The sequence below is a fragment of the Mirounga leonina genome, unplaced genomic scaffold (assembly GCF_011800145.1).
Source record: "Mirounga leonina isolate KUSES-001 unplaced genomic scaffold, KU_Mleo_1.0 Mir_127, whole genome shotgun sequence".
In the NCBI taxonomy this organism is placed as follows: domain Eukaryota; kingdom Metazoa; phylum Chordata; class Mammalia; order Carnivora; family Phocidae; genus Mirounga; species Mirounga leonina.
The window spans coordinates 68,698,954-68,723,663 of NW_023270316.1; the positions used below are offsets into that span (position 1 = coordinate 68,698,954).

General features: G+C 34.4%; 1 protein-coding gene across 4 annotated transcripts in view; it reads right to left on the reverse strand.

Annotated features, from left to right (window-relative positions):
* The window catches only part of PDS5B (PDS5 cohesin associated factor B), a 199,176-nt gene that overhangs the window by 85,480 nt on the left and 88,986 nt on the right, over window positions 1-24,710 (reverse strand). For all 4 annotated transcript variants that reach the window (XM_035003564.1, XM_035003565.1, XM_035003566.1 and 1 more), the window contains 5 exons: window positions 20,802-20,917; window positions 17,710-17,804; window positions 9,052-9,197; window positions 6,800-6,951; window positions 5,519-5,632 (listed from right to left, as the gene is read on the reverse strand). In XM_035003564.1, the coding sequence (XP_034859455.1) occupies window positions 5,519-5,632; window positions 6,800-6,951; window positions 9,052-9,197; window positions 17,710-17,804; window positions 20,802-20,917 (623 nt within the window). The remainder of the gene's footprint in view (window positions 1-5,518; window positions 5,633-6,799; window positions 6,952-9,051; window positions 9,198-17,709; window positions 17,805-20,801; window positions 20,918-24,710) is intronic.

Sequence of the window (24,710 nt, forward strand, 5' to 3'; positions counted from 1 at the left end):
CTTTTCATTATTTTGTTTTCAGTTACCTACACTTCATTAACCTCCACTATCACACATATTAAGCACTGCCATAAAACAGTAATATAGTACAAAAGCATATAAAACCACCTTTTTTTTCGACAAGACAATTAATTGTTAAAAATTTTCATTTTCCTCAACACTCTGTTTTAAGAATACCTTTGGATACTCTTATGGAAATAGTTTAAATTTGGACACTTAAATTCCTTTACAGTAGTCATCTCAAAATGGTACTGGCAAAGCAACAGCATTTTATCTTAGAAGTTAAATTTAAAATAACTATACTGTTCTCAAGTTATTAAATTTCCATAAAAGTTTAATTGAAACACTTTAAGAACGTACACATTAAAAGAAAAATGACCAGTATACAGAGGACTATAAAAATCTAGTAACTAAGAGTTATGTAATTAAAATAATTTTCAAAGAAACAGAGTAGTCATCTGTGAAATTACTTCTGAACTCCAAAGTCAATGAATTGTCTCTTGCTTCTTAACACTTCATCATTACTTACAACTTCTGACAGGCCTGGATTTTGAAACTAGCCTTCACTTAAAATACTTAAAATAAAGCAGGAATTATTACACCTCTAATAGCAATTTGTTGATTTAAAGATGAAATCTCAAGCAATTCCAAAGCTCCATTATAAACTATGATGGCTATAGTGTAAATCAAAAAGCGACCATCACTAACTAAGATTTTGTACTGTAATATATTTTTAGGGAAACCATCCTCTCAAGTACTTTAGTAAAATTATCTTAAGCAGCAAAGACAATTTATCCTTGTGCTTGCCTTCCTAAATAATCCTTTAAAAAGAAAAAAAAAGTAGAAATAATATTACTACAACAGGAAGACAAATATAATTTAATATGAGCCTGAATTCCAGCTCTGTCACTAAATAAACATGAAAAATTTGATTAGAGAATGGATATTCTTACAGTTATTACCTGTCTAGTCTTCTTACTAGGGCTTTGCACTAACTCAAAGAAAAAGGCAGCTACCATCAGGTGGCTGTCAGAAACCTGTACAAATGTTGAAGAGAACCTCTCCTCCAACATTCTGCTCCCAGTTGGCAAAACTGCCCACCAGACACAGCAGTACAAAAACAGTCTAGATGAGAGCCTGCCTAATGAAAGACATCATATCCATGACACCTGAAACTACCACTAACTCTTGTCATTAACAGTTGTTCTAGGAAGCCTGGGGGAGGTGGCAACACACATCATGATCGGAGAGTACTCAAGCCTGCCTCTGCTCTCTTTTTCACTAATCAAGATATTTAGTGGGACACCTGGGTGGCTCAGTCGGCTAAGTGTCCAACTCTTGGTTTGGGCTTGGGTCATGATCTCAGGGTTGCGGGATCAAGCCCCATGAGTGAGGCTCCCCACTCCGTGGGGAGTGTGCTTGAAGATTCTCTCCCCCTGCCCCTCCCCCTTGTGCAGACACGTGTGCATGTGCACACTTTCTCTCAAATAAATGAATCTTAAAAAAAAAAAAAAAAAGATGGTTAACTTAGGGGTTTACCCAAAATTGATACACATCACAAATTTTAAATATAGGAAGTATTCTGTCTTCCCCAAAAGAATATGGTCACAGAATAAAATATATGGTTCTTTCATAAGAAAGATCTTATCAAACAAGTTCTTACCATGAACCTGCCTGCCAAGCAGCTATTTTTAAGTGCCTTTCAAACTAATTAGAGATTATAAATTCAAATGAATTCTGGGCTAGAATAGCAATGTAATGAATAAAGTAGGACAGATGTTATAATACAGAGTGGTGAGGACTGTGATAAGATTAGAAACATTATTGAAAACATCAAGATTATTACTATTCAGGAAAATGAAAAAAAAGATGAGACAAAATTTAAGACCCAAAAGATTTACAAAAAATAAGATGTAAAGAAAATGAATGACCAACAAGCTATATATATTATGGATGAATCTTAGGAATGTAAGAAAATGGGGGGAAAAGTTCACAGAAGACTATATCCACAATTCACTTTCATAATGTTCAAAAATAAGCAAAAATAAATATTATGAGGGATACATATACATATATATGATGAAACTGTTTTATTTATTTTATTTTTTTGATAAAACTATTGTTCAAAGATTTATTTATTTATTTTAGAGAGAGAAACAGAAAGCAGAGGGGAGGGGCAGAGGGAGAGGTAAAGAAGCAGCCTCCACATGAGCATGGAGCCCAACATGGGGCTTGATCCCAGTACCCTGAGATCATGACCTGAGCTGAAATCAAGAGTCGGTAGCTTATCTGACTGAGCCACCCAGGCGCCCCATGATAAAATTATTTTTTAAAAAGGAAATGAAAAATACATAATTAAGGTTAGTGGTTTCCTCTAGGTGGAAGACAGGAGGATGAAAGGGAGAAGAGTTCACAAGTTGGCTGTAGTTTCACAGATATATTTACTTTATTACTATGCTTCGAAACTCATATGTGATTTCTTTGTATGCATTAAATATTTCAGAATAATAAATGTAAAGACTTTTGGAAAAATAAATCACAAATGTAAAGTTAAAAGTATTAAAGTAATAAAATGTTAAGTATTAGATTTACAGTTGGTTAGTTAATTCTAAAATGTTGGTTAGAATTAAAAAATCATTTAAAAAATATTATAAATACCTTAAGTGTTTTAACTTAAAACAGATAAAAATCTATTCACTTACCAACCATTTTTGTAGAAACTATTGGATCTATAGACTGGAATTTACTTTCAACTTTTCCAAGGCATTATTTTTCAGTGTATCTCTTGTGATTAGCATTTTTACTTTTTAATTCAATCAAACATACTTGTTATTTAAATGATAAATGATATCTGATATATGTAGTTTTTTTTGTTTTTTTTTTTAAGATTTTATTTATTTATTCATGAGAGACAGAGAGAGAGAGAGGCAGAGGGAGAAGCAGGCTCCCAAGGAGCAGAGAGCCCGACGCAGGACTCGATCCCAGGACCCTGGGATCATGACCTGAGCCGAAGGCAGACACTTAACCATCTGAGCCACCTAGGCACCCCATATGTAGTTTTTTTTAAAGATTTATTTATTTGAGAGAGAGAAAATGCACAAGCAAGCAGGAGTGCAAGGTGGGGGGTGGGGGGAGCAGTTGCAGGGCTGGATCTCATGACCCGGAGATCACTACCTGAGCCGAAATCAACAGTTGGACGCTTAACTGACTGAGCCACCCAGGCGCCCCTGATCTATCTATCTATCTATATATAGTTTTATAACTGCTATTTAGTGTTTTCGATTTACAATTATGTTTCATTTCCATTTCTCATATTAAAGTTTTCATTAATTCTTTTTTGGTCCTATGGTTTTGGAAGCCAACATTCTAATTCTGTTCTTTCAGAGCAACTCAAATTTTTAATTCATACACTTAATTTACAACCTAATTAACAATTAGGCTCACTCTTCTATGATAAAAGAACCACAGAACATTTTAGCTACATCTTACATGCTGTTATCTGATAGGATCCACCTTGTATTCAAAACTCTTCACAAAGGCACAGCACCAATCAATCAGAACAGGTGGCAGTAGAACAAGGGCCTGAAGGTCCTTCTGCTGTGCCCAGGCACAGGCGAAAGTGGGGTGGGGAGATGATCCCAGGGACTCTCAAGAGATCTTATATACTGTTCCAGGAAGGGTGTGCTGGCTAAATATCAGCCAGGATGCTAACCTAGTTTTTAATCTTCACCTCCTTCCCTTGTAAAGAAAACTTTGTTGTTGTTATTATTGTTGTTTTTATAGGCATTATTTAGACCTGCAAAAGTGTTTGAAAATTTTGTCACTTCTTACATCCTATTCCTTCCTTCTGAATCTTTTTTACGAAGAGAAATTATTATTCTTTAGTAATTTTCTCAAGTAGGATATATGAGTGGTGAACTCTCATTTTTTGCTTAAGAGTGTCTTTCATTTTTACTCATGAATGACAGGTGAGCTGAGTCAGAAGCCTAGACTATGATTTGACACAGACTGTCTCAAATAGGGATGGAGTGGGGAGTGTGCTATATATCTTACTCTCATTCATTCCAAGAAGCCATCAATTGCACCATGAATAAAAGGATGCACTCTAATTCTAGAGGTGTTAGCATATGACAATTGTATGCTTTAAAATCAATTAAATATGGTAGTAACATATTTTACTGTATGCGTATAAAAAGAATGAACTTTGGAACCAGGTAGAGTTCAAATCCTGACTCTGTCTCTTACTACTTGTGTGATTTTGTGCAAGTTAACTGACCTCTGGAATTCAGTTCCTCATGTGAAAAACAGGAAAAAATATCACACGAGGGGTTGGCAACCTTTTCTATAAAAGGCCAGATAATAAATATTTTAAGCTTTATGGACATACAGTCTCTGTTGAAACTACTCAATTCTGCTGTTAAAGCACAAAAGCAGCCACTGATAATACATACTCCTCTGCCTGAAATACAGCAGATAATAAGAAATTTACATTCTCCCCTCTACAACTTTTTCTCCAATGTTTCTATGAAAGGTATAATTGGCACATATAATAATTTTCATGCAAGAAGTCAAAAGTCCCATTAAGCAGAGGTAGGAATGAAAATTATATGCAGCTCCTTAGACTTCCAATTTCTGAACATTTAATCCCCCACTTTTTTTTTTTTTAAGATTTTATTTATTCATTTGACAGACACAGCGAGAGAGGGAACACAAGCAGGGGGGAATGGGAGAGGGAGAAGCAGGCTTCCCTCTGAGCAGGGAGCCCGATGCGGAGCTCGATTCCAGGACCCTGGGCTCATGACCTGAGCCAAAGGCAGACACTTAATGACTAAGCCACCCAGATGCCCCTTAATCCCCCACTTGAACTACATTTGCTGGAATGCAAAGGACCTACATTTTCTAAAACCTAGAGCAAATCAATCTTTAGGTTTCAATTTCCTAACCGTCAGTATGATTCAATTAGTAATGTCTCTTCCATGTCCAAAATGCCAATTCTGTATAAGGGCGCTCAAAAGTATTTTCTGAATGAAAAATGGCCATTAAAATATATTTGTGCTTACCCGTATGCCAAACTAGAACACTATGTTGAGGCTATGCAGCACAAAAATATGTACCCTACTGCCCTACAGCAAAATTCAAATGAGCATGAGGTCAAAATAAGGTGGTAGGATTTTCTCAGTATGGACCTTAACGCCTTAAGGGAAAAAAAACAAACAAAAAGGTACATCAATACTTCTTGAAACAACAATATGAACGTCTGGGGAAAAAAATCAAATCCTGAAAGATTCCATGTCAATCAGCTCTATTTTTTAATTGCTTACAAAAATCCTTGTTAATCTCATGTTGATAGCAGTACCTTTGAAAAAACAGCCAAGTATTTTATTGTATCTGACCATTTAAACAATGTTTGTATTACATAAATTGCTAACATTTAAAAATACAGTTGTGGTTTTTTTCCCCATAAAATCCAATACACTGAAAAAGATGAAAAGAACAAAATCTGACATTTGAAACATACTTCACAGCATTTAAATCCAGTGTGGCATACAAGTAATATAAGCACTTCATCCGTTCTGTAGTTTCCAAATTGTGGGGAACCATGTATTGGGCAAAGATGCGTTCAACAAGCAATCTACAAAAACACAGAGAAGGTACTGTAATGATTTTTTTTAAGTATTAAATTTGTATATAAAATTCCAAAACACACAAAGAATACATATAAAAAGTTTCTGCTTTCTAAATGGAGAGGAGATTTCAACTGAATGATTCCTTCTATAAGAAGAGGGGCTCAAAAAAGATTTAGCTGGATGTACTGGCAGGAGCCCTATACCCAGCTAAGATAACTACCTCTGCGTGACCTTGAGTGTATATGAGGGATTCAATTTCCTTATCTGAATAATAAGTGTTAAAAAACCAGGTCCTTCCAAATGACAAATTCTATGCATCTCTAAGTTAAAATTATAAAGACATTTTTAAGATTCTTCCAAGTTTCTGGAGTAAGCATCATGAAAAGACCTGGTTAAAAGTTAAAAAAAAGGCACTAGCAAATAATAATGCAAATCTCCATGCAATGATGCTGCACACTCAAAAAGTCTAAAAATGTCAATTTTATAAAAATAATAACTACGAAGTTTCTCAATGTTAACGTAAGATACCTAGTTCCTAGTTCCTAATAACTTTTAAAACTGTAAGGTGGCCTACTGGTTCTTAATTTTCTCATTCTCATCTATTATGGGTGAGACCATTTGGATCTAAAAATTTAAAATAAATCCAAGTGAAATCCTGCAAGCAGGATTCACAGATCTATTTACTACTAAATGGTTAGGATCCATACAAGATCTAATCTTATACTGCAATAGAAAAATACAAAGATTATATTCAGATAATGTGTTTCAAATAAAATTATAAACTGTCTTTTTATCCTTCGGTAGAAACTTGTTTATTTAAAATGTCTATAATCCAAAAGGCTTATTTTCATTTATTTGAAAACATTTTATTTGAAAAATAACCTATGAAATAAAATTTAAATTATTACACATTTCTACTCTAAAGTACAGCTCTGTTTAAAAATAGTATACAAAAATGAACATAAAAGCTGTATCCCTCCCTAAAGTTTTATGTCATTAGTGCTTCATTTATGGCTTGGTGGAAGAAAACTAGTCACTCACTACCTTTAACTTGCAGTAAAAACTGAGAGACTTTAAAGTCATAAAGAAAGCAGCTTACCTAAAACAACAGATCAAAACAGCTTAATGCACCAAAAGCACTATATATTTTAGATATGGTGTCCTTAACTTACCGATCATCAATACTATTTTGATAATATATGTGTAGCAATTTGTCTTTGATCCATGAAATCTGTTTTGCAGCATCTTTTCCAGCCGCTGATTGTAAAGCATACTTCTTATAAATTTGGGCAAGTCCCATCATGGCTTCTTTGCGCACTCTCCACTTAAAGTAAAAACAAAAACGCTTTCTTAAAATTTAAAAATGCTCACATTATATTTCAGGAAAGTCTGTTTTCTTGTTTTTAAGTTGCTTTACACAATATATCTTCATCAATCCTCAGTTACTGGATATCAATTTATAAAGACTATGAAAAAAACACAACTATCATTTTAATACATCTACTATATAAGTTACAGAGATATCAACATGTATAAAGAATTCTAATGCTTTAATATCTTAAACCCATCGTTACCCCTAAAAAACAAAAGTTAATCACCATCACAAAAAGTCACTTAGAATTGGTAAGGGAAAGTATGCTACAAAATTTTAAAAGGCAAAGAATGAGCTAATTGTGACCTATCCCTTATACATTTTTTCCACTTACGGCGTACATTAAATATACTTCAATTAAAGGTACATGACACTGGTTTCATCAAATGCTGAGTAAACACACTCAGTTCATTTTGTATATTTAAGAATCAAGTGTAAGAGGAATGTATTCAACTATTTTTTAAAATACATATTTGCTATAATATATCTAATACTGCTTCATTAACTTGGGATGAGTTTATTTTTTAATTTTACACAAACAGCACTACAATCAGTAAGATGTTAGTAATGTTTAGAGCTTCATGAAGCTACACAGATGTTTCTTTTTTTTCTTTGCAGTCTGTCATTCATTGTATATTCTTCTTAGTTTTTCTTTAAATTACTTACAGCAGATTAAGAACAGTCCTTATCTCATCCATCCACTGATACATATTGAAATAAAAGACTTCAAAAAGCCTTACTCATAAAATAACAATTCAATTTGTTTGTAGGAACTTTCTAATTCTCTATCTTATCTCTAATTCCCCAAACTGCTGCTTTAAGGAGAATTTAAAGATAGAGCATATTCTAATACTGCCAAGAACATAAATATATGCCATTATTTTTTGGTACCCAATTAATATTTGTATGAATGAACCAAGCAGCCCTATGATGAATACAACATGATTATCAAAAATTATGTGAATTTATGCGACCCCAACAATACACAGATACTTAGCTCAAATTCCAAGTCTAACAAAGAAAAAGACTACTTGAACACTTAGAAGGTTGTTATCCTACCACGAAGCAAATCTCCTTTTCCTTCTTTATGCCTTTTGGACCTTTCATTAAAACCCTATGAAATATTCAATAAAGACAAGTCTAAATTTATTAGTTAAAATAAGTTATTGCTAATACCTATACATTTGGAGGGAAAACTATGCAATTCCTGCCCATCTATTCTCTAACCACAACCAGCATTACCAAAGAGAGCATTAAATGATGAAGACAGCACAATCAACCTTATAAGCAACTATTAAAATGTCGTAAAGTATTTAATAGTCAAAACTATTCACAACTACCAACAGGCCTCCCACTTTCTTTGCTAATTAATCCCCAAATACATCAATAATTTTCATTCCTCACCAAAATTACTCAAGCCTAAATCCAGTAAAACCCACACCAGAAAGGAAAGGCACTGGGGATGAGGAGGGAATGAACATTCACTCACATACTTTACGGAGTCTCTAATATACTCCAGGCAATATGAATACAATAAGAAGACACGGTACACCTCCTTAAGAAGCCAATGATTACTGAGTGCAGCTAGTGGGTGTTCACTCAAGAGGAAAGGTTTAGGGTCACAGAAGATAGGGCTGGAAGCATGCTGTTCTGCTAGTTTTAGCTGTGCTAAGTTGAAAACATGTTATTTTCTACTCCACAGAAATTATAACACAACCAGCTAAAAGACTATCAACTGATAGCCATATGAAAAGAAACAGAAGAGAGCCAACAACATAAGAAGCTGTGTCAGAGGCCGTTACAAGTCACTTATTAAAACTAATGTCCAGGCTAAACATCTGACTACCATTTAGAGCCAACTCATTTTTAAGATGAGAATGATCTGAATTTAAAAATCTAACAAAATATAAAAAATAAAACCTCATAAATATTAAAATGCCCCCCTAAAAAGGGCTAATTACACTTAAATCTCAATATTTTCAAGTGAAATACTATTAAACTTAAAGTATTCAAAGTAAAAGCCTACTACTGCTAATTATTATTCCTACTTACCCGTTTGTCTAAAGTTCTCTCTCTCACAAAATTAAGTAAGTGATCGTTGACCAGAAGAATATCCTTTTTAGCAGCTGTAACTATAGACACAATAACATCATGTCTAATAGCTTCTTCAGGGTCATGTGACCTCACTTTAAGATACTCTGAAAGACAGAATTTTATTTGATTAAAATGGAACTTTAACAATTAAAAGATTGCATAAGTCCTTTTTGTAAGTAAATCACAACAAAACAAAACCTAAGTAGAAGGTTCAATGTTTCAAGAAAATTAAAAGCAGAGGAGGAAGGGGAGCAGAAATGAATGTCAGTCCATTAGTTAAAATACAGTAGTTTACTTACATGCAACTGAGTACTAAAACTCCTACCCATTTGGGGGGCAGGGTAGTTGTATTAAGGAGTTCTGAACCTCATTAACTAAACCATACAAATGAACTAAGAAGTATATGACTTTAAATATTTCATTTCTGTTTTTTGTTTAAATAGTTAAAATATCCAAGTCAAGTAGTTCTACTGGGAAAAGCCTAGAATATTCAAGCTTCTATCCCTTAACTAGGGAAACCCTGAGTAAGGTTTAGGAAAGAATAAAATTAAAATACCAGCCACCAAGAAATAAGATTACAGGAAAGACCATAAGGAAAGTCCATGTAACTGGACTAAGAAAGGCAAAGGGAACATAGAAGAAATTAAATATTTAACAATTAGGAGTGGCTGGAGGAAGACCTTACATTTAGTCAAAAACATGGCAGTTCTGACCTGACACTAAGAAAACTGAAAGAAAAAATTAACACTCTTCAGTAATAATATATTAGAGGCTTAAGGAAGAGATACCACAACTGAACCTGAACATAACAAAATATTATTCTGCTTTTTATTTTAAGACTACCAGTAAGCTAAAATTTCATTGTTTGGATTTGGAGCAATATGTCTAGCCATGCCTATATACAGCAAATAGTGCTCATGACTGTAAATGGATTTACTTCCCTATAAATTGACAGTTTAACAAATAATTACAATGCAAACACCCATAAAACCACTGCCCAGGTCTTAAGCATTTTCACCATGAGCATTCCGTAACAGGAACTATTTCCAAAAATGAGAAAGACTGTATGTTGCCAAAAAAAACTTCTGAAATGTTATTTTACCTAACTCAGTAAAGAAAGTTACTTTAAGTACTGATTTCAAATGGAGCCTGTTAAATACATCTCAAGTTCATTTCCCCACCAAGATAAAGACAGGAGTTTTATCTTTCACTTTACTTGTTTCTAGTGCAATAGATATTATACTTAGGTGCCACCAAGACAAAACCAATGACAACACAATTTTAAGATGCATCCCAATTTCCCTAAAACAAATCATTCATATTAAACAGATATATATAAGAGCTATTAACTTATAGATCCTAACTGTGCAGAGGAAGAGAAAACAAAAGAGAAAGAAGAAATTCTTGATAGTTAGAATGACAAAGCAGCTAATAATACTCTTCACAATATGGCCAGGTCCCTCAAAATGTGGCTGAAGGCACAAGGATGAATCTCACAAACACAATGTCAAGAAAGGTAAGACAAACATGTGTGTCTAACATATATTAATCTCAGCTCACTCCTGAAACACTAAGAGAATGTCTTTTAAAAGGGACAAGTACAAGAGAAAAGATCATAGCAAAAGTGATTTTTCAACAAAACTGAGACAGATATATGACTTGTAAACAAAAGAAAAAGATGAAATTCAAAAAGGGAAGAAAATAATAAATAAGTTCACTTCCAGGGTAGAAGAACCATGAAAACATTTAGAAATTCAAGGCACCAAGCAACGAGAGAGGCAGAGATGAAGAATGCAGCTGGAAATATGAGGAATGGTTGAAAATATGCATATAAACTAGTTAGACCCCTCGGTTTTTCAGAGCTATCTTTTAGCCAACTACAAAAAATGTGCAGTTTATAGCAATACAGGCTTACCTCAAGAAGCAAGGAAAAACTCAAATAAACAACTTAACCTTACAGCTAAGAGCTAGAAAAAGAAAAACAAACAAAGCCCAAACCCAGGAAAAGGAAGGAAAAATAAAGATTAGAGTAGAAATAAATGATATAGAAACTTAAAAAACAATAGAACAGAACAATGAAACCAAGAGTTGATACTTTGAAATGATCGACAAAATTGATAAATCTCTAGCCATCCAAAAAAAAGAGAACCCAAATAAATAAAATCATTAATGAAAGACGAGAAATAACAACCAACACCACAGCAATACAATTATAACAGAATATTATGGAAACCCATATGCCAACAAACTGGACAACTTAGAAGAAATGGATAAATTCCTGGAAACATATAACCTACTAAAACTGAAGCATGGAGAAACAGAAAATTTGGACAGACCGATTACCAGCAATGAAATTGAATCTGTAATCAAAAAAAACTCCCAAAAAAAACAAAAGCCCAGGACCAGACAGCTTCATAGGCAAATTCTACCAAAGATTTAAAGAAGAGTTAATACCTATTCTTCTCAAACTATCCCAAAAAAATAGAAGAGGAAGGAAAACTTCCAAATTCATTCTATGAGGCCAGTATCACCCTGATACCAAAACCAGATAAAGACACCACACAAAAAAAGAATACTACAGGTCAGTATCTCTCAAGAGCATAGATGCAAAAATCCTCAACAAAATATTAGCAAACCGAATCCAACAATATATTTAAAAATCATACATCATGATGAAGTAGGATTTATTCCTGGGATGCGAGGATGTAAGGGCAGTTCAATATTCACAAAACAATTAACATGATACATCACATCAATAAAAGAAAGGATAAAAATCAGATGATCAAGGGCGCGTGAGTGGCTCAGTCAGTTAAGCGTCTGCCTTCAGCTCAGGTCATAATCTCAGGGTCCTGGGATCAACCCTGCATTGGGCTCCCTGCTCAGCAGGGAGTCTGCTTCTCCCTCTCCCTCTGATGCTCCCCCCTGTTCATACTCTCTCTCTCTCACAAATAAATAAAATCTTTTTTAAAAATCATATGATCATTTCAACAGAAGCAGGAAAAGCATCTGACAAAGTACAAGATCCATTCATGATAAAAATCCTCTGCAAAGTAGGTCTAGAGGGAACATACCTCAACATGATAAAGGCCTTATATGAAAAACCCACAGCCAACATCATACTCAGTGGTGAAAATCAGTGCTTTTCCCCTAAGGTCAGGAACAAGACAAGGATGTCCTTTTCCACCGCTTTTATTCAAAATAGTACTGAGAAGTCCTAGCCACAGCAATCAGACAACATAAATAAAAGGCATCCAAATGGATAAAGAAGTAAAACTTTCACTATCTGCAGATGACATACTATACATAGAAAACCCTAAAGATTCCACCAAAAAACCACCAGAACTGATAAATGAACTCAGTAAAGTCACAGGATACAAAATCACTGTACAGAAATCTGTTGCATTCTTACACGCTAATAATGAAGCAGCAGAAAGTGAAATTAAGAAAACAATCCCATTTAAAATTGCACCAGAAACAATAAAATATCTAGGAATAAGCTTAACCAAAGAAGTAAAAACCTGTACTCTAGAAACTATAAAAACACTGATGAAATCAATTCAAGATGACACAAAGAAATAGATATTCCATGCTCATGGGTTGGAAGAACAAATACTGTTAAAATGTCTATACCATCTAAAGCCATCTACAGATTTAGTACAATTCCTATCAAAATGCCAGCATTTTTCACAAAACTCTAACAAACAATCCTAAAATTTGCATGGAATTACAAAAGACCTCAACCAGCCAAAGGAATCTTGAAAAAGAAAAACAAAACCGGAGGTATCACAATTCCAGACTTCAAGTTATATTACAAAATGGTAGAATTAAAACAGTATGGTACTGGCATAAAAATAAACACAAAGATCAATGGAACAGAAATAGAAAACCCAGAAATAAACCCACACTTACATGATCAATTAATCTTCGACAAAGGAGAAATGAATATCCAATGGAAAAAAGACAGTCTCTCCAACAAATGGAGTTGAGAAAACTGGACAGCTACATTGCAAAAGAATGAAACTAGACCACTTTCTTTCACCATATACAAAAATAAACTCAAAATGGATTAAAGACCTAAATGTGAGACCTGAAACAATAAAAATCCTTGAAGAGAGCACAGGTAGTAATTTCTCTGACACTGGCCATAACAACATTTTTCTAGATATGTCTCCCAAGGTCAGGGAAACAAAAGCAAAAATAAACTATTGGGACTACATCAAAATTAAAAGCTTCTGCATAGCAAAGAAAACAACCAACAAAACTAAAAGACAATCAAGAGAAGAGGTGAAGATAGTGGTAAATGACATATCTGATAAAGGGTTAGTACCCAAAATATATAAAGAACTGATACAACTCAACATAAAAAACCCCCAAATAATCCAGTATTTAAATAATGGACAGGAGACATGAACAGACATTTTTCCAAAGACAAACAGATGGCCAAAAGACACATGAAAAGATGCTTAAATCACTCATCATTAGGGAAATGCAAGTCAAAACTACAATGAGGCATCATCTCACACCTGTCAGAATGGCTAAAATCAACAACACAAGAAACAACAGGTGTTGGTGAGGATGTGGAGAAAGGGAAACCCTCTTGCACTGTTAGCGGGAATGCAAACTGGTGCAGCCACTCCGGAAAATAGTATGGAATTTCCTCAAAAAGTTAAAAATAGAACTACTCTTCAAGCCAGTAATTGCACTACTGGGTACTCACCCAAAGAATACAAAAACACTAATTCAAAGGGATACATGCACCCCTATTTACTGCAACATTATTTACATACAATAGCCAAGCTGAGGAAAAAGCCCAAGTGTCCATCCATAGATGGATAAAGAAGTGGTGATCTCTCTCTCTCTCTCTCTCTCTCTCTCACACACACACACACACACACACACTCCACTGTATTCCAGAATACATACAGTGGAATATTATTCAGCCATAAAAAGGAATGAAATCTTGCCATTTGCAACAACATGGATAAAACTAGAGAATTTATAATGCTAAGTGAAATCAGTCAGAGAAAGACAAATACCATATGATCTCACTCATATGTGGAATTTAAGAAAACAGATGAGCAAAGGAAAAAAATAAGAGAGAAAGAGAGAGACAAACCAAGAAACAGACTCAACTATAAAGAACAAACTGATGGTTACCTGAGGGAAGGTGGGTGGGGGGATAGGTGAAATAAGTGACGGAAATTACAGAAAAAAAAATTAAAATGTGCCCAGAGGCTGAAAAGTAGAAAAGTAGTTATATGTCACATAACAACATAAATGTTTCATAAAAAAATAAACTACATACTATCTTTTGGTAAACATTCCAAACAATGGTAAGGACTTAAAAGGTTATTGGTGAAATTATTCACATCTAAAATGTATTTTAGATAGCTATAAAAAAAAATCGAAACATCTATTATTTAGCTAACAACAAACTTTGCATTAAAGTTCTGATTTTGGGAAAATTACTTAAGTTTTTAATACTTTAAAAAACATCCAGACTTTATACTGACTACTACAAATCAACAAGAAAAACAAGCCAATTGTTAAAAGATGGATTTAAAATTTAAACAGACACCTCATAAAAGAAAGTATCAATACACACATAAAAAGATACTCAATCTCATTAGTCATCAGGAGAATGCAAATTAAAACCCTAACAAAACAGCAAGACCTATGACGATGATAATCAAAAAGACTTATGATTCAAAATGACAAGAACACTGAAGAACTGGAACTTTCAAACATTTCTAGTGCAAGTGGAAAATAGTACAGCCAATATGAAGAACTTAGTCATTTCTTATAAAATTAAACATGTATTTACCCTATGACTAGCAATTTCACTCTTAAGTAGTTACAAAGAGAAATAAAAGCATAAATCCATAGAAACACTTGTAACAATACTCGGAGTAATCTTAATAGCCCCAAATCAAAAACAACACAGAAACTCATCAAGCAAAAAAATGGATAAATTATCATCAATACCATTCAATAATAAAAAAGAATAAAGTAATAATACAGGAGTCCCAAAGACACCAGCAACTAGACTTTTAAACTCCTGATAGAATATTCTTCAGTGGAGAATCTGACTAGTTCAAGAGAAGTATTTAAACTAAAGGTGTGCTAACAAACAACCCACCCTGATCACCCTAAATCGAAGTTCAGAGTCAGCAATCCCATCCAAATATTCATGGCTTTCTAAACAGCTCTTTTTTAGTCCTCCACTCTTAATTATAAGCATAGAGCTACCGACTGACAAGCATTTGAGGAAAGCCTCTATCATGGAAAATACAGACAAAAGCATGTGGGAAAAATAAGTTAACTAAAACAACATTTTGTAGGGGAAAAAAAGTTCTCTAAAATACTATCATTAATTTTTTCAGAGAACAGTGCATCAATAACACAAGAATAGAATGTTACAGTAAAAGGAACATCCAGGGGAAAAGAGGAGGAGGAAGAAGAAGGAGAAACAGACACAGACACACACACACACACACACAAAAGAGAATGAAAGGAAAGTAAGAGAGGAAGGAGACGAAAGAGGGAGGAAAAGAGATCCTCTGAAGATCAATGCTATAAAGTAGAAGCTCAAAGACCAAGCAGTCCAAATTCAGATGTGAGTGGGCAGGTAGGGGGTTCCACGCAGGATATCACCCCCAAAAATGATGAAAGTGAGAAATACCTGCTGTTTAAACCTAACTGTGTAGAAATTCAACAAAACCTGAAAGCATTACTATGACAAACTATTGTTAAAAATATTATGAAAGAATACACTTTATCATTTTATCAAAAGAAACTCAGAAGGAAGTAGGAAGATTTAAGAAGCAACTGTAAACAAAGACCATAAAAAAAATCATTTAAAAATGTACTACAAGTTGGTAAAGTTTTAAAAAGAGTGAATAACTAATAACAAACAATAATGTAAACAACGGGAAGAGAACATGCAGAGTTAAAGCTTTCAAGGTTCCTTGATTGCTCAAAAAGAAGCTAGAATTCTGATTAACTTTCGACTTCATTAATCAATTATGCAGTAAAACCACAAAAGCGAATGTTAACTTCCAAGCCCACAGGGGAAAAAAGGAAAAATGAAAACAAAGAAAATTAATCAATTAAGCAGAAAAGTGGAAAACAGAAAAAAAAAAGAAAAGCAAGAAGCATGGAAGTAAAAAACATAAGATAGTACGAAAGTTCAACTCCATCAAATTCAAATGATGCCATTCCAATAAAATTTTTAAAGCACATAACAATACTATGTATCACTTATGGACAAATATACATGTGACATAGGTAGAAAAACAAACAGGATGCAGACCAAATTTAGTGGAGTGGCTACCGTCTGTGGAAACAGCAAGAATAGTTTGAGAGGCATTTCAACTACATCTACAATTTATTTTCTTTTTTTTAAATCTCTTAAGCAAATAAAATGCTAACATTTCTGAAGAAGACACAGTGGCTACTATAGTCATCTGTATTTTCTAAACAATTTCCTAATTTAAAAAAAAATTAACGGCACTTGGGTGGCTCAGTCGGTTAAACCTCTGCCTTCAGCTCAGGTCATGATCCTAGGGTCCTGGGATTAAGCCCCACCCATGGGGTTCCCTGCTCAGTGGGGAGCCTGCTTCTCCCTCCCCTTCTACCCCTCCCCCTCACTCGTGCTCTCTCGCTTGCGCTCTTTCTCAAATTAATAAATAAAATCTTTTTTTTTTAAGATTTTATTTATTTATTTGTCAGAGAAAGAGCGTAAGCACAAGCAGTGGCAGGCAGAGGGAGAAGCAGGCTCCCCGCTGAGCAGGGAGCCCGATGTGGGACTCCATTCCAGGACCCTGGGTGGGATCATGACCTAAGCCAAAGGCAGACATTTAACTGACTGAGCCACCCAGGCATCCCTAAATAAATAAAATCTTTAAAAAAAAAGAAGAAAATAAAATAAATTAATAGAGGAGCAATATTCAAATACATGATATCCTTATTAGTACAAAAATGCAAATTTCTGAAATGCCTTGTAATTATACAGATTTCAGAAAAGTTACCTCCATTTAGCATAGTTAGTTTACAAATTAATGATGCTACCTAAGTTCTCAATACATTAAAAAAGAAAAGAACATCAAAGTCAAGTTCAAATCCAAATACCTGAAATATCTTTAGAATTGTTCTTTTTTTTTTTTTTTTTTTTAAAGATTTTATTTATTTATTTGACAGAGAAAGACACAGCGAGAGAGGGAACACAAACGGGGAGTGGGAGAGGGAGAAGCAGACTCCCTGCCGAGCAGGGAGCCCGATGCGGGACTCGATCCAGGGACTCCAGGATCATGACCTGAGCCGAAGGCAGTCGCTTAACCAACTGAGCCACCCAGGCGCCCCTAGAATTGTTCTTAAACTAAAAAACTCATATTGTTTCCGGTAAACTGACTTTTAATAGGTGTTTCTGGACTAATAGGTATAAGGAGTAAAACTTCTAGCTTCAGAGTGTAACTTCCAGGATGATGAATTGAAAGAAGATGACTTTACCCACCACAGTAACCAAAAAATGGGATTTTTTTTCTCCCCATATACATAAAACTGATTTTTTTCATCAAAGAACATCTAGGCATATTTGCTATTATGGGTATGTAATACCTGTTAAGTCCTTTGCTAAATCAGGATGGTTCATGAGACAATGACTAGCAAACTTCACACATTCCAGGCGGATTGGTACATGGATGTCATTAAACCTGATAAAATATAAAGGCACAGAATGATCTTTAAAATAAGAGAAACAATTATGTGTTTAATCTATACTCAATTTATACTTATTTCTCTAATTAAAAGAAAAAACAAGTTATGTAGAATAATTCAAAGCAAAGCTAGACTATTTCAACAAAGTTTTGAAGAGCTATATATTTATGAATGCTTTAGAATGTCTATATTAAACCAGGACAACCTCTGTGAGAACTATGTACTTTTAAGGAGCATGTATAAACAATACACATTTGGCTGAAGCACAAAAATTAGAATGACAAGATTTTTCCTATAAACATTATTCTTTTAAATATGTATGTTTTTATAAGCCTATGTGTGTGCACAGGTCATAGGTACATTATATAAATCCCAAACTGTGTCTGAAAAGAAATACTTTCTTCAAGTATTCTTTCTTAAATATAGGGCATTCACAAAAGTGTGGCAGATCTTGCACTAAACCCCGTATTATTTTACATGACTCGAAAACTGAGCCCAAATTAACTCCTATCCAGGTAACCATCACATTTCCACTAATACCAAAGCCAATTTTTACGTGAAGAAGTAAATATCTTAGTATATATCTCTAAAATATTAAAACTCTTTGAAAGTTATGTTATTTAATTATCTTTTAATTTTGTATTTCTCCTCCATCTTTTTTCTCCTTATAATTTATTTGGTGAAGCAACTGTTCTGTGTTTGTGTATGTGGTGTTTTTCCACAGTTTAGATTTTGCTAATCTGTATTATCCTGGTTTCAATTAATAGGCTCCCCTTCTCTCCTAAATCTTACAAATTGTTAGATCTAGATACTTAATCATATCCAGATTCACTGTTTTGGCAAGATTATTTCATAGATGGAATCCTGTTCCTCCATCATAAAGGCCATGATGCCTAGTTATCTCTAAACTATTGATGTTGAAAGCCTATATACATTAGTTCATCCTGTACTACAAGAGTGATTTTTTTATTTATTTGCAAGAGAGAATGAGAGACAGAGAGCATGCGAGGGGGGAGGGTCAGAGGGAGAAGCAGACTCCCTGCTGAGCAGGGAGCCCGATGTGGGACTCGATCCCGGGACTCCAGGATCATGACCTGAGCCGAAGGCAGTCGCTTAACCAACTGAGCCACCCAGGTGCCCCTACAGGAGTGATTTTTTAAAAAATCTTGTTAAGTAACAACAAAAACACCAAAGTAAAGTGAGAATTTTCCATTCAATATTTTCATATATCTTATTCTGTAATATCAAAAGGTTTCCAAATCTTCTATCACCCAATGCCATAACAAATTTAGTATTATAAAGGAGAAAAAAATCTTCAAAATGAGCGCCAAATTATTCATAAAAGCTTATTATAAGAAAAAAATGCCCTATGAAGTATACTCAAAAAAAAGTTATGACATTTAGCCTAGGGTCTCATATAAAGTTTCCAGAGTGTTCTGAATCTAAGTACTCCATCCCTATGTACTTTACCATTTTTCAACTAAACATGTACCATTTAACCGTTATAAATAAATATAATAAGACCTCTTTAAAAAATACTCTAGCTCCTTAAAAGTGATAATAATCTGTGAGTTTCAGTTTTAGGTCATTAATTTTAAAAGGAAAGGAAAAATTACAATGTAATGGAAATGTGACAAATTTTAACCTATAAAATAAAGTCTGGGTAATCCAAGTCCTGATTTAAAGATATAGTAAATGTCTATAAGTAAAAACTGTATTTTTGTTTTACCACATTAAGTGGACTTTAAATTGAGTGGTACACTTTAATTAAACATGTAAGCTATTCTGCTCTACTGCCCAAGAACTTTCCATTGTATTTAAAGGAAAAAAGTCTAGAAATCAAACTCAAAATGACAACGGGCTAAAATTTATTCATTTAACGCACCTTGTCAAATATTATTGAGCTACATAAGAGATAAGAAATCAGATTAAGAATTTAGCACTTAGCAAGCATTTATAAAATTTTATACTTCATTTAACAAATTAGAAAAATAAGGCCAAAAGAGAATAAATTTATTATAATCATTGACAGTTCTAGTATTAAGACAGAAAGAAAACTGGTTATAACATGCAAATATTTCAATATGAAAAGAAAAAGAGTACGTTTTTAAATCCTATTTGTGACTTAATTGCATTATTTGTTATGAGAAAAATTTAAGCAGAGGAAAAAAATTCTCCTTTATCTTCTGGGTCAAAGTAGGTTTCAGCCAGGGCACTTTAAGTGGTTTTAATATATTCAAGGTCAGGGATACCTTTAGAAACATAATGAAATGAACCCTTCTCATAGAAAAAAAGAAATATACAAACACACTCAAAATTTTGCAACCAATTTCAGGTTTGTGGACATTAAAAGCATATATGGAACCCAGGTTATCACTTCCTTTAAAAGAGAAATGTACAGGGCGCCTGGGTGGCTCAGTTGGTTAAGCAACTGCCTTCAGCTCAGGTCATGATCCTGGAGTCCCGGGATTGAGTCCCGCATCAGGCTCCCTGCTCAGCAGGGGGTCTGCTTCTCCCTCTGACCCTCCCCCCTCTCATGTGCTCTCTCTCTCTCTCAAATAAATAAATAAAATCTTTAAAATAAATAAATAAATAAAAGAGAAATGTACAAAGGAGGTTAGGAGGAAGACATACATATCATTTATTTATTCATTCTGTAGATACCCTTGTCCTTACAATATCTCACAATGATTTATTTTCAGTTGGAATGAATCACTGCTATGTAATAACACGTTTTAATTTCATGATTATAATACTTTTTGAGATAGCTTTTTAAGCATATCATCTTTCAAAAATTACTAAGAGCAAAATAAGATGAAAAGAGAAAGGGAAATTGTAAATATGGCCAATCAGTACTAACACTCAAAAATTTCAAAATATAAAACCTTCATTTTTATAATTTCAGGAAAATATTAAATATGGATGACATTTTTAAATAATATAAATAGACAGAAACATATACTACTTTTAAAAAAGACACCAAAATCATATACCTGCCCAAGTAACACTGCCAAAGTGGTTTGTTTTGAGAAGCTAATTCTGAATCCTTCGCACCGAACATTTTTGCCAGTAGTTTAACAACTTGTAGGCGTTCCTCATTATCGTTGCTCTAAAACAAAACACAAACAGCTTTAAAACCATCAGGTAGATACTGTCATTATAATTTTCCCATGATTTTCCTCATTACCCAATTCCACAGAAAAACTTTCATGAACTCCAGATGGAAAAAAAAAGCTCAACATACTTTGCAAAAAATAAATAAATAATCATCTTGTTAAAGCATACTTCCTACATGAAAATACATCCCAAAGTTCGATTAAATGTTAGAGGCCCCTCTTAAATTTGAGGCTTATTTCCATTCACAGTCAAATTCAAAAACTAACTACACATGAAAGCTATGCAAACCTCTGAAAAACTGTGGTTTTTAAAAACAGACACGAAGAGGCCAGGCCTACAGTAAACAGAAAATTCTGTATCATTGTACTGGTTAAGCTCTTTGTAGAAGTAAATATGTGAAGTCTCCCAAAAGGAGAATCAGTTCACCTACACATACCAGATTCATAGTGGAGTTCAACAATACGATGAAGCCTTGCACATGCAAAACCTAATTTCTGCTTTATTTACTCTATTATGGGTAGCATGGAGACAAGAACTCAATTTTAATTTTTATTGTTATGCTAATCACCATACATTACATCATTAGTTTTAGATGTAGTGTTCCATGATTCATTGTTTGTGTATAACACCCAGTGCTCTGTGCAGAACATGCCCCCCTTAATACCCATCACCAGGCTAACCCATCCTCCCACCCCCCTCCCCTCTAGAACCCTCAGTTTGTTTCTCAGAGTCCATCGTCTCTCATGGTTTGTCTCCCCCTCCGATTTCCCCCCCTTCATTTTTCCCCTCCTGCTATCTTCTTTTTTTTTTTTCAACATATATTGTATTATTTGTTTCAGAGGTACAGATCTGTGATTCAACAGTCTTGCACAGTTCACAGCGCTCACCATAGCACATACCCTCCCCAGTGTCTATCACCCAGTCACCCCCTCCCTCCCACCCCCCACCACTCCAGCAACCCTCAGCAAAAGAAACAGTCAACAAAACCAAATGACAACCGACAGAATGGAAGATATTTGCAAATGACATATCAGATAAAGGGCTAGTATCCAAAATCTATAAAGAACTTCTTAAACTCAACACCCAAAGAACAAATGATCCAATCAAGAAGTGGGCAGAAGACATGAACAGACATTTTTCCAAAGAAGACATCCAAATGGCCAACAGACACATGAAAAAGTGCTCAACATCGCTCGGCATCAGGGAAATCCAAATCAAAATCTCAATGAGATACCACCTCACACCAGTCAGAATGGCTGAAATTAACAAGTCAGGAAAAGAACTCAATTTTATTATTGATTTTGGTACCTCCAACAAATGACACAATGGTTAAATGACTGAGCCAGCCACAATACTACACCTGAACATAAAATGTGACCATATCAAAAAACACCGATACTCAAAAGTGCTATGAAGACACTGTACACCTTTTTTTTTTTTTAAACCAATGCCTCAGCCTAGCATTAAGAGCTCCCATAATATGACCTAACTCATCTCTATTATTTCTCTCATTATTCCTCTAAATAAGTACTTTTCAACCCTGGGGGCACATCAGAATAACCTCTAAATGTGGTATGTGTGTGTACATACACACACACACACACACACACACAGGAATATTACCCAGTCATCAAAAAGAATGAAACCTTGACAAATGCAATGATGTGAATGGAGCAGAGTGTATTATGCTAAGGGAAATAAGTCAGAGAAAGACAAATACCATATGGTTTCACTCATATCTGGAATTTAAGAAATAAAACAGATGAACATACGGAAAGGAGAAAAAAAAGAGAGAGAGGAAAGCAAACCGTAAGAAACTCTTAATGACAGAACAAACTGAGGGTTAATGGAGGAAGATGGGTGGGGGATGGGCTAGATGGGGGATGGGTATTAAGGAGGGCACTTGTTATTATGAGCACTGGATACTGTATCTAAATGATGAATCACTAAATTCTACTCCTGAAACCAATATTACACTATATGTTACCTAGAATTTAAATAAAAATTTAGAGGAAAAAATAAAAATAATAGTAAAACAGGTTTGTTTCCCATGATTAAGAGTCTCTTGTGGTTTGTCTCCCTCTCTGGTTTCATCTGGTTTTATTTTTTCCTCTCTTCTATGATCCTGTTTTGTTTCTTAAATTCCACATATCAGTTAGTTCATATGATACTTTTTTTCTCTGACTTATTTCACTTAGCATAATACCCTCTTAGTTCTATCAACGTCATTGCAAATGGCAAGATTTCATTTTTTTGATGGCTGAGTACTATTCCACTGTGTAGATATACCACATCATCTTTATCCATTCATCTTTTGATGGACATCTGGGCTCTTTCCATAGTTTGGCTATTGTAGACACTGCTGCTATAAACATTGGGGTGCAGGTGCCCCTTCAGATCACTACATTTGTATCTTTGGGGTAAGTACCCAGTAGAGCAATTGCTGGGTTGTAGGGTAGCTCTATTTTCAACTTTTTGAGGAACCTCCATACTGCTTTCCAGAGTGGCTGCACCAGCTTACATTCCCATCAACAGCGTAGGAGGGGTCCCCTTTCTCCGCATCCTCGCCAACATCTGTTGTTTCCGGACTTGTTAATTTTAGCCATTCTGACTGGTGTGAGATGGTATCTCATCGTGGTTTTGATTTGTATTTCCCTGATGCCAAGTAATGTTGAGCATTTTTTCATGCGTCTGTTGGCCATTTGGATGTGTTCTTCGGAGAAATGTCTTTTGCCCATTTCTTAGATTATTTGTTCTTTGGGTGCTGAGTTTGGTAAGTTCTTTATAGATTTTGGGTACTAGCCTTTATCTGATATGTCATTTGCCAATATCTTCTCCCAAAAGAGGAAAAAATAAAACAAGATGAAACCAGAGAGGGAGACAAACTATAAAAGACTCTTAATCATAGGAAACAAACTGCAGGTTGCTGGAGGGGAGGGAGCTGGAGGGATGGGGTAACAGGGTGATGGACATTAAGGAAAGCATGTGATGTAATGAGCACTGGTATTATAGAAGACTGATGAATCACTGACCTCTACCTCTGAAACCAATAATACATTATATGTTAATTAATTGAATTTAAATTTAAAAAAAATCTGTCCATGACTATTCATAATAGCACTATTCATAATACATAGCAGCATTATTTATAATAGCAAAGGGTGGAAACAACATAAATGTCCATCAACTGATAAAATATGGTATATCCATACAATGAAATATGATTTAGCAATAAAAAAGAATGAATTACTGACACAAACTGCAACATGGAAGAACCATGAAAACTTTATGCTAAGTTAAAGATTGCAGTCACAAAAGACTACATATGCTATGGTCCCATTTATAAAAATGTCTAGAATAGGTAATCTATAGGGAAAGAAAGCAAATTAGTGATTGTCTTGAGCTGGGGTTCCTGGGGGAATGGAAGGTCACCACTAAAGGGTATAAGATTTCTTTTGGGGGATGCTAAAAATGTTCTAAAATTAATTGTCATGACAGTTGCATGACTCTGTAAATATGTTAAAAAAATAATGAATTGTATACTTTAAATGGGTGATTTTTATGGTATGTGAATATTTGAATAAAGCTATTACAAAAAGAAAAGTAAACAATCTAAAAAATGACCTCTAAAGTTCTAAAAAAAACCGAAACCCAAAACAAAACAAAACAAAACACAAACACAAAAACTGAACTGGATTCTACTGCCAAAAATTCTGATCAAAACAACTCCTCTGGTTTAATGCCCGGACATCTGTTTGTTTACTAAGGCTCCACAGGTGAAGATT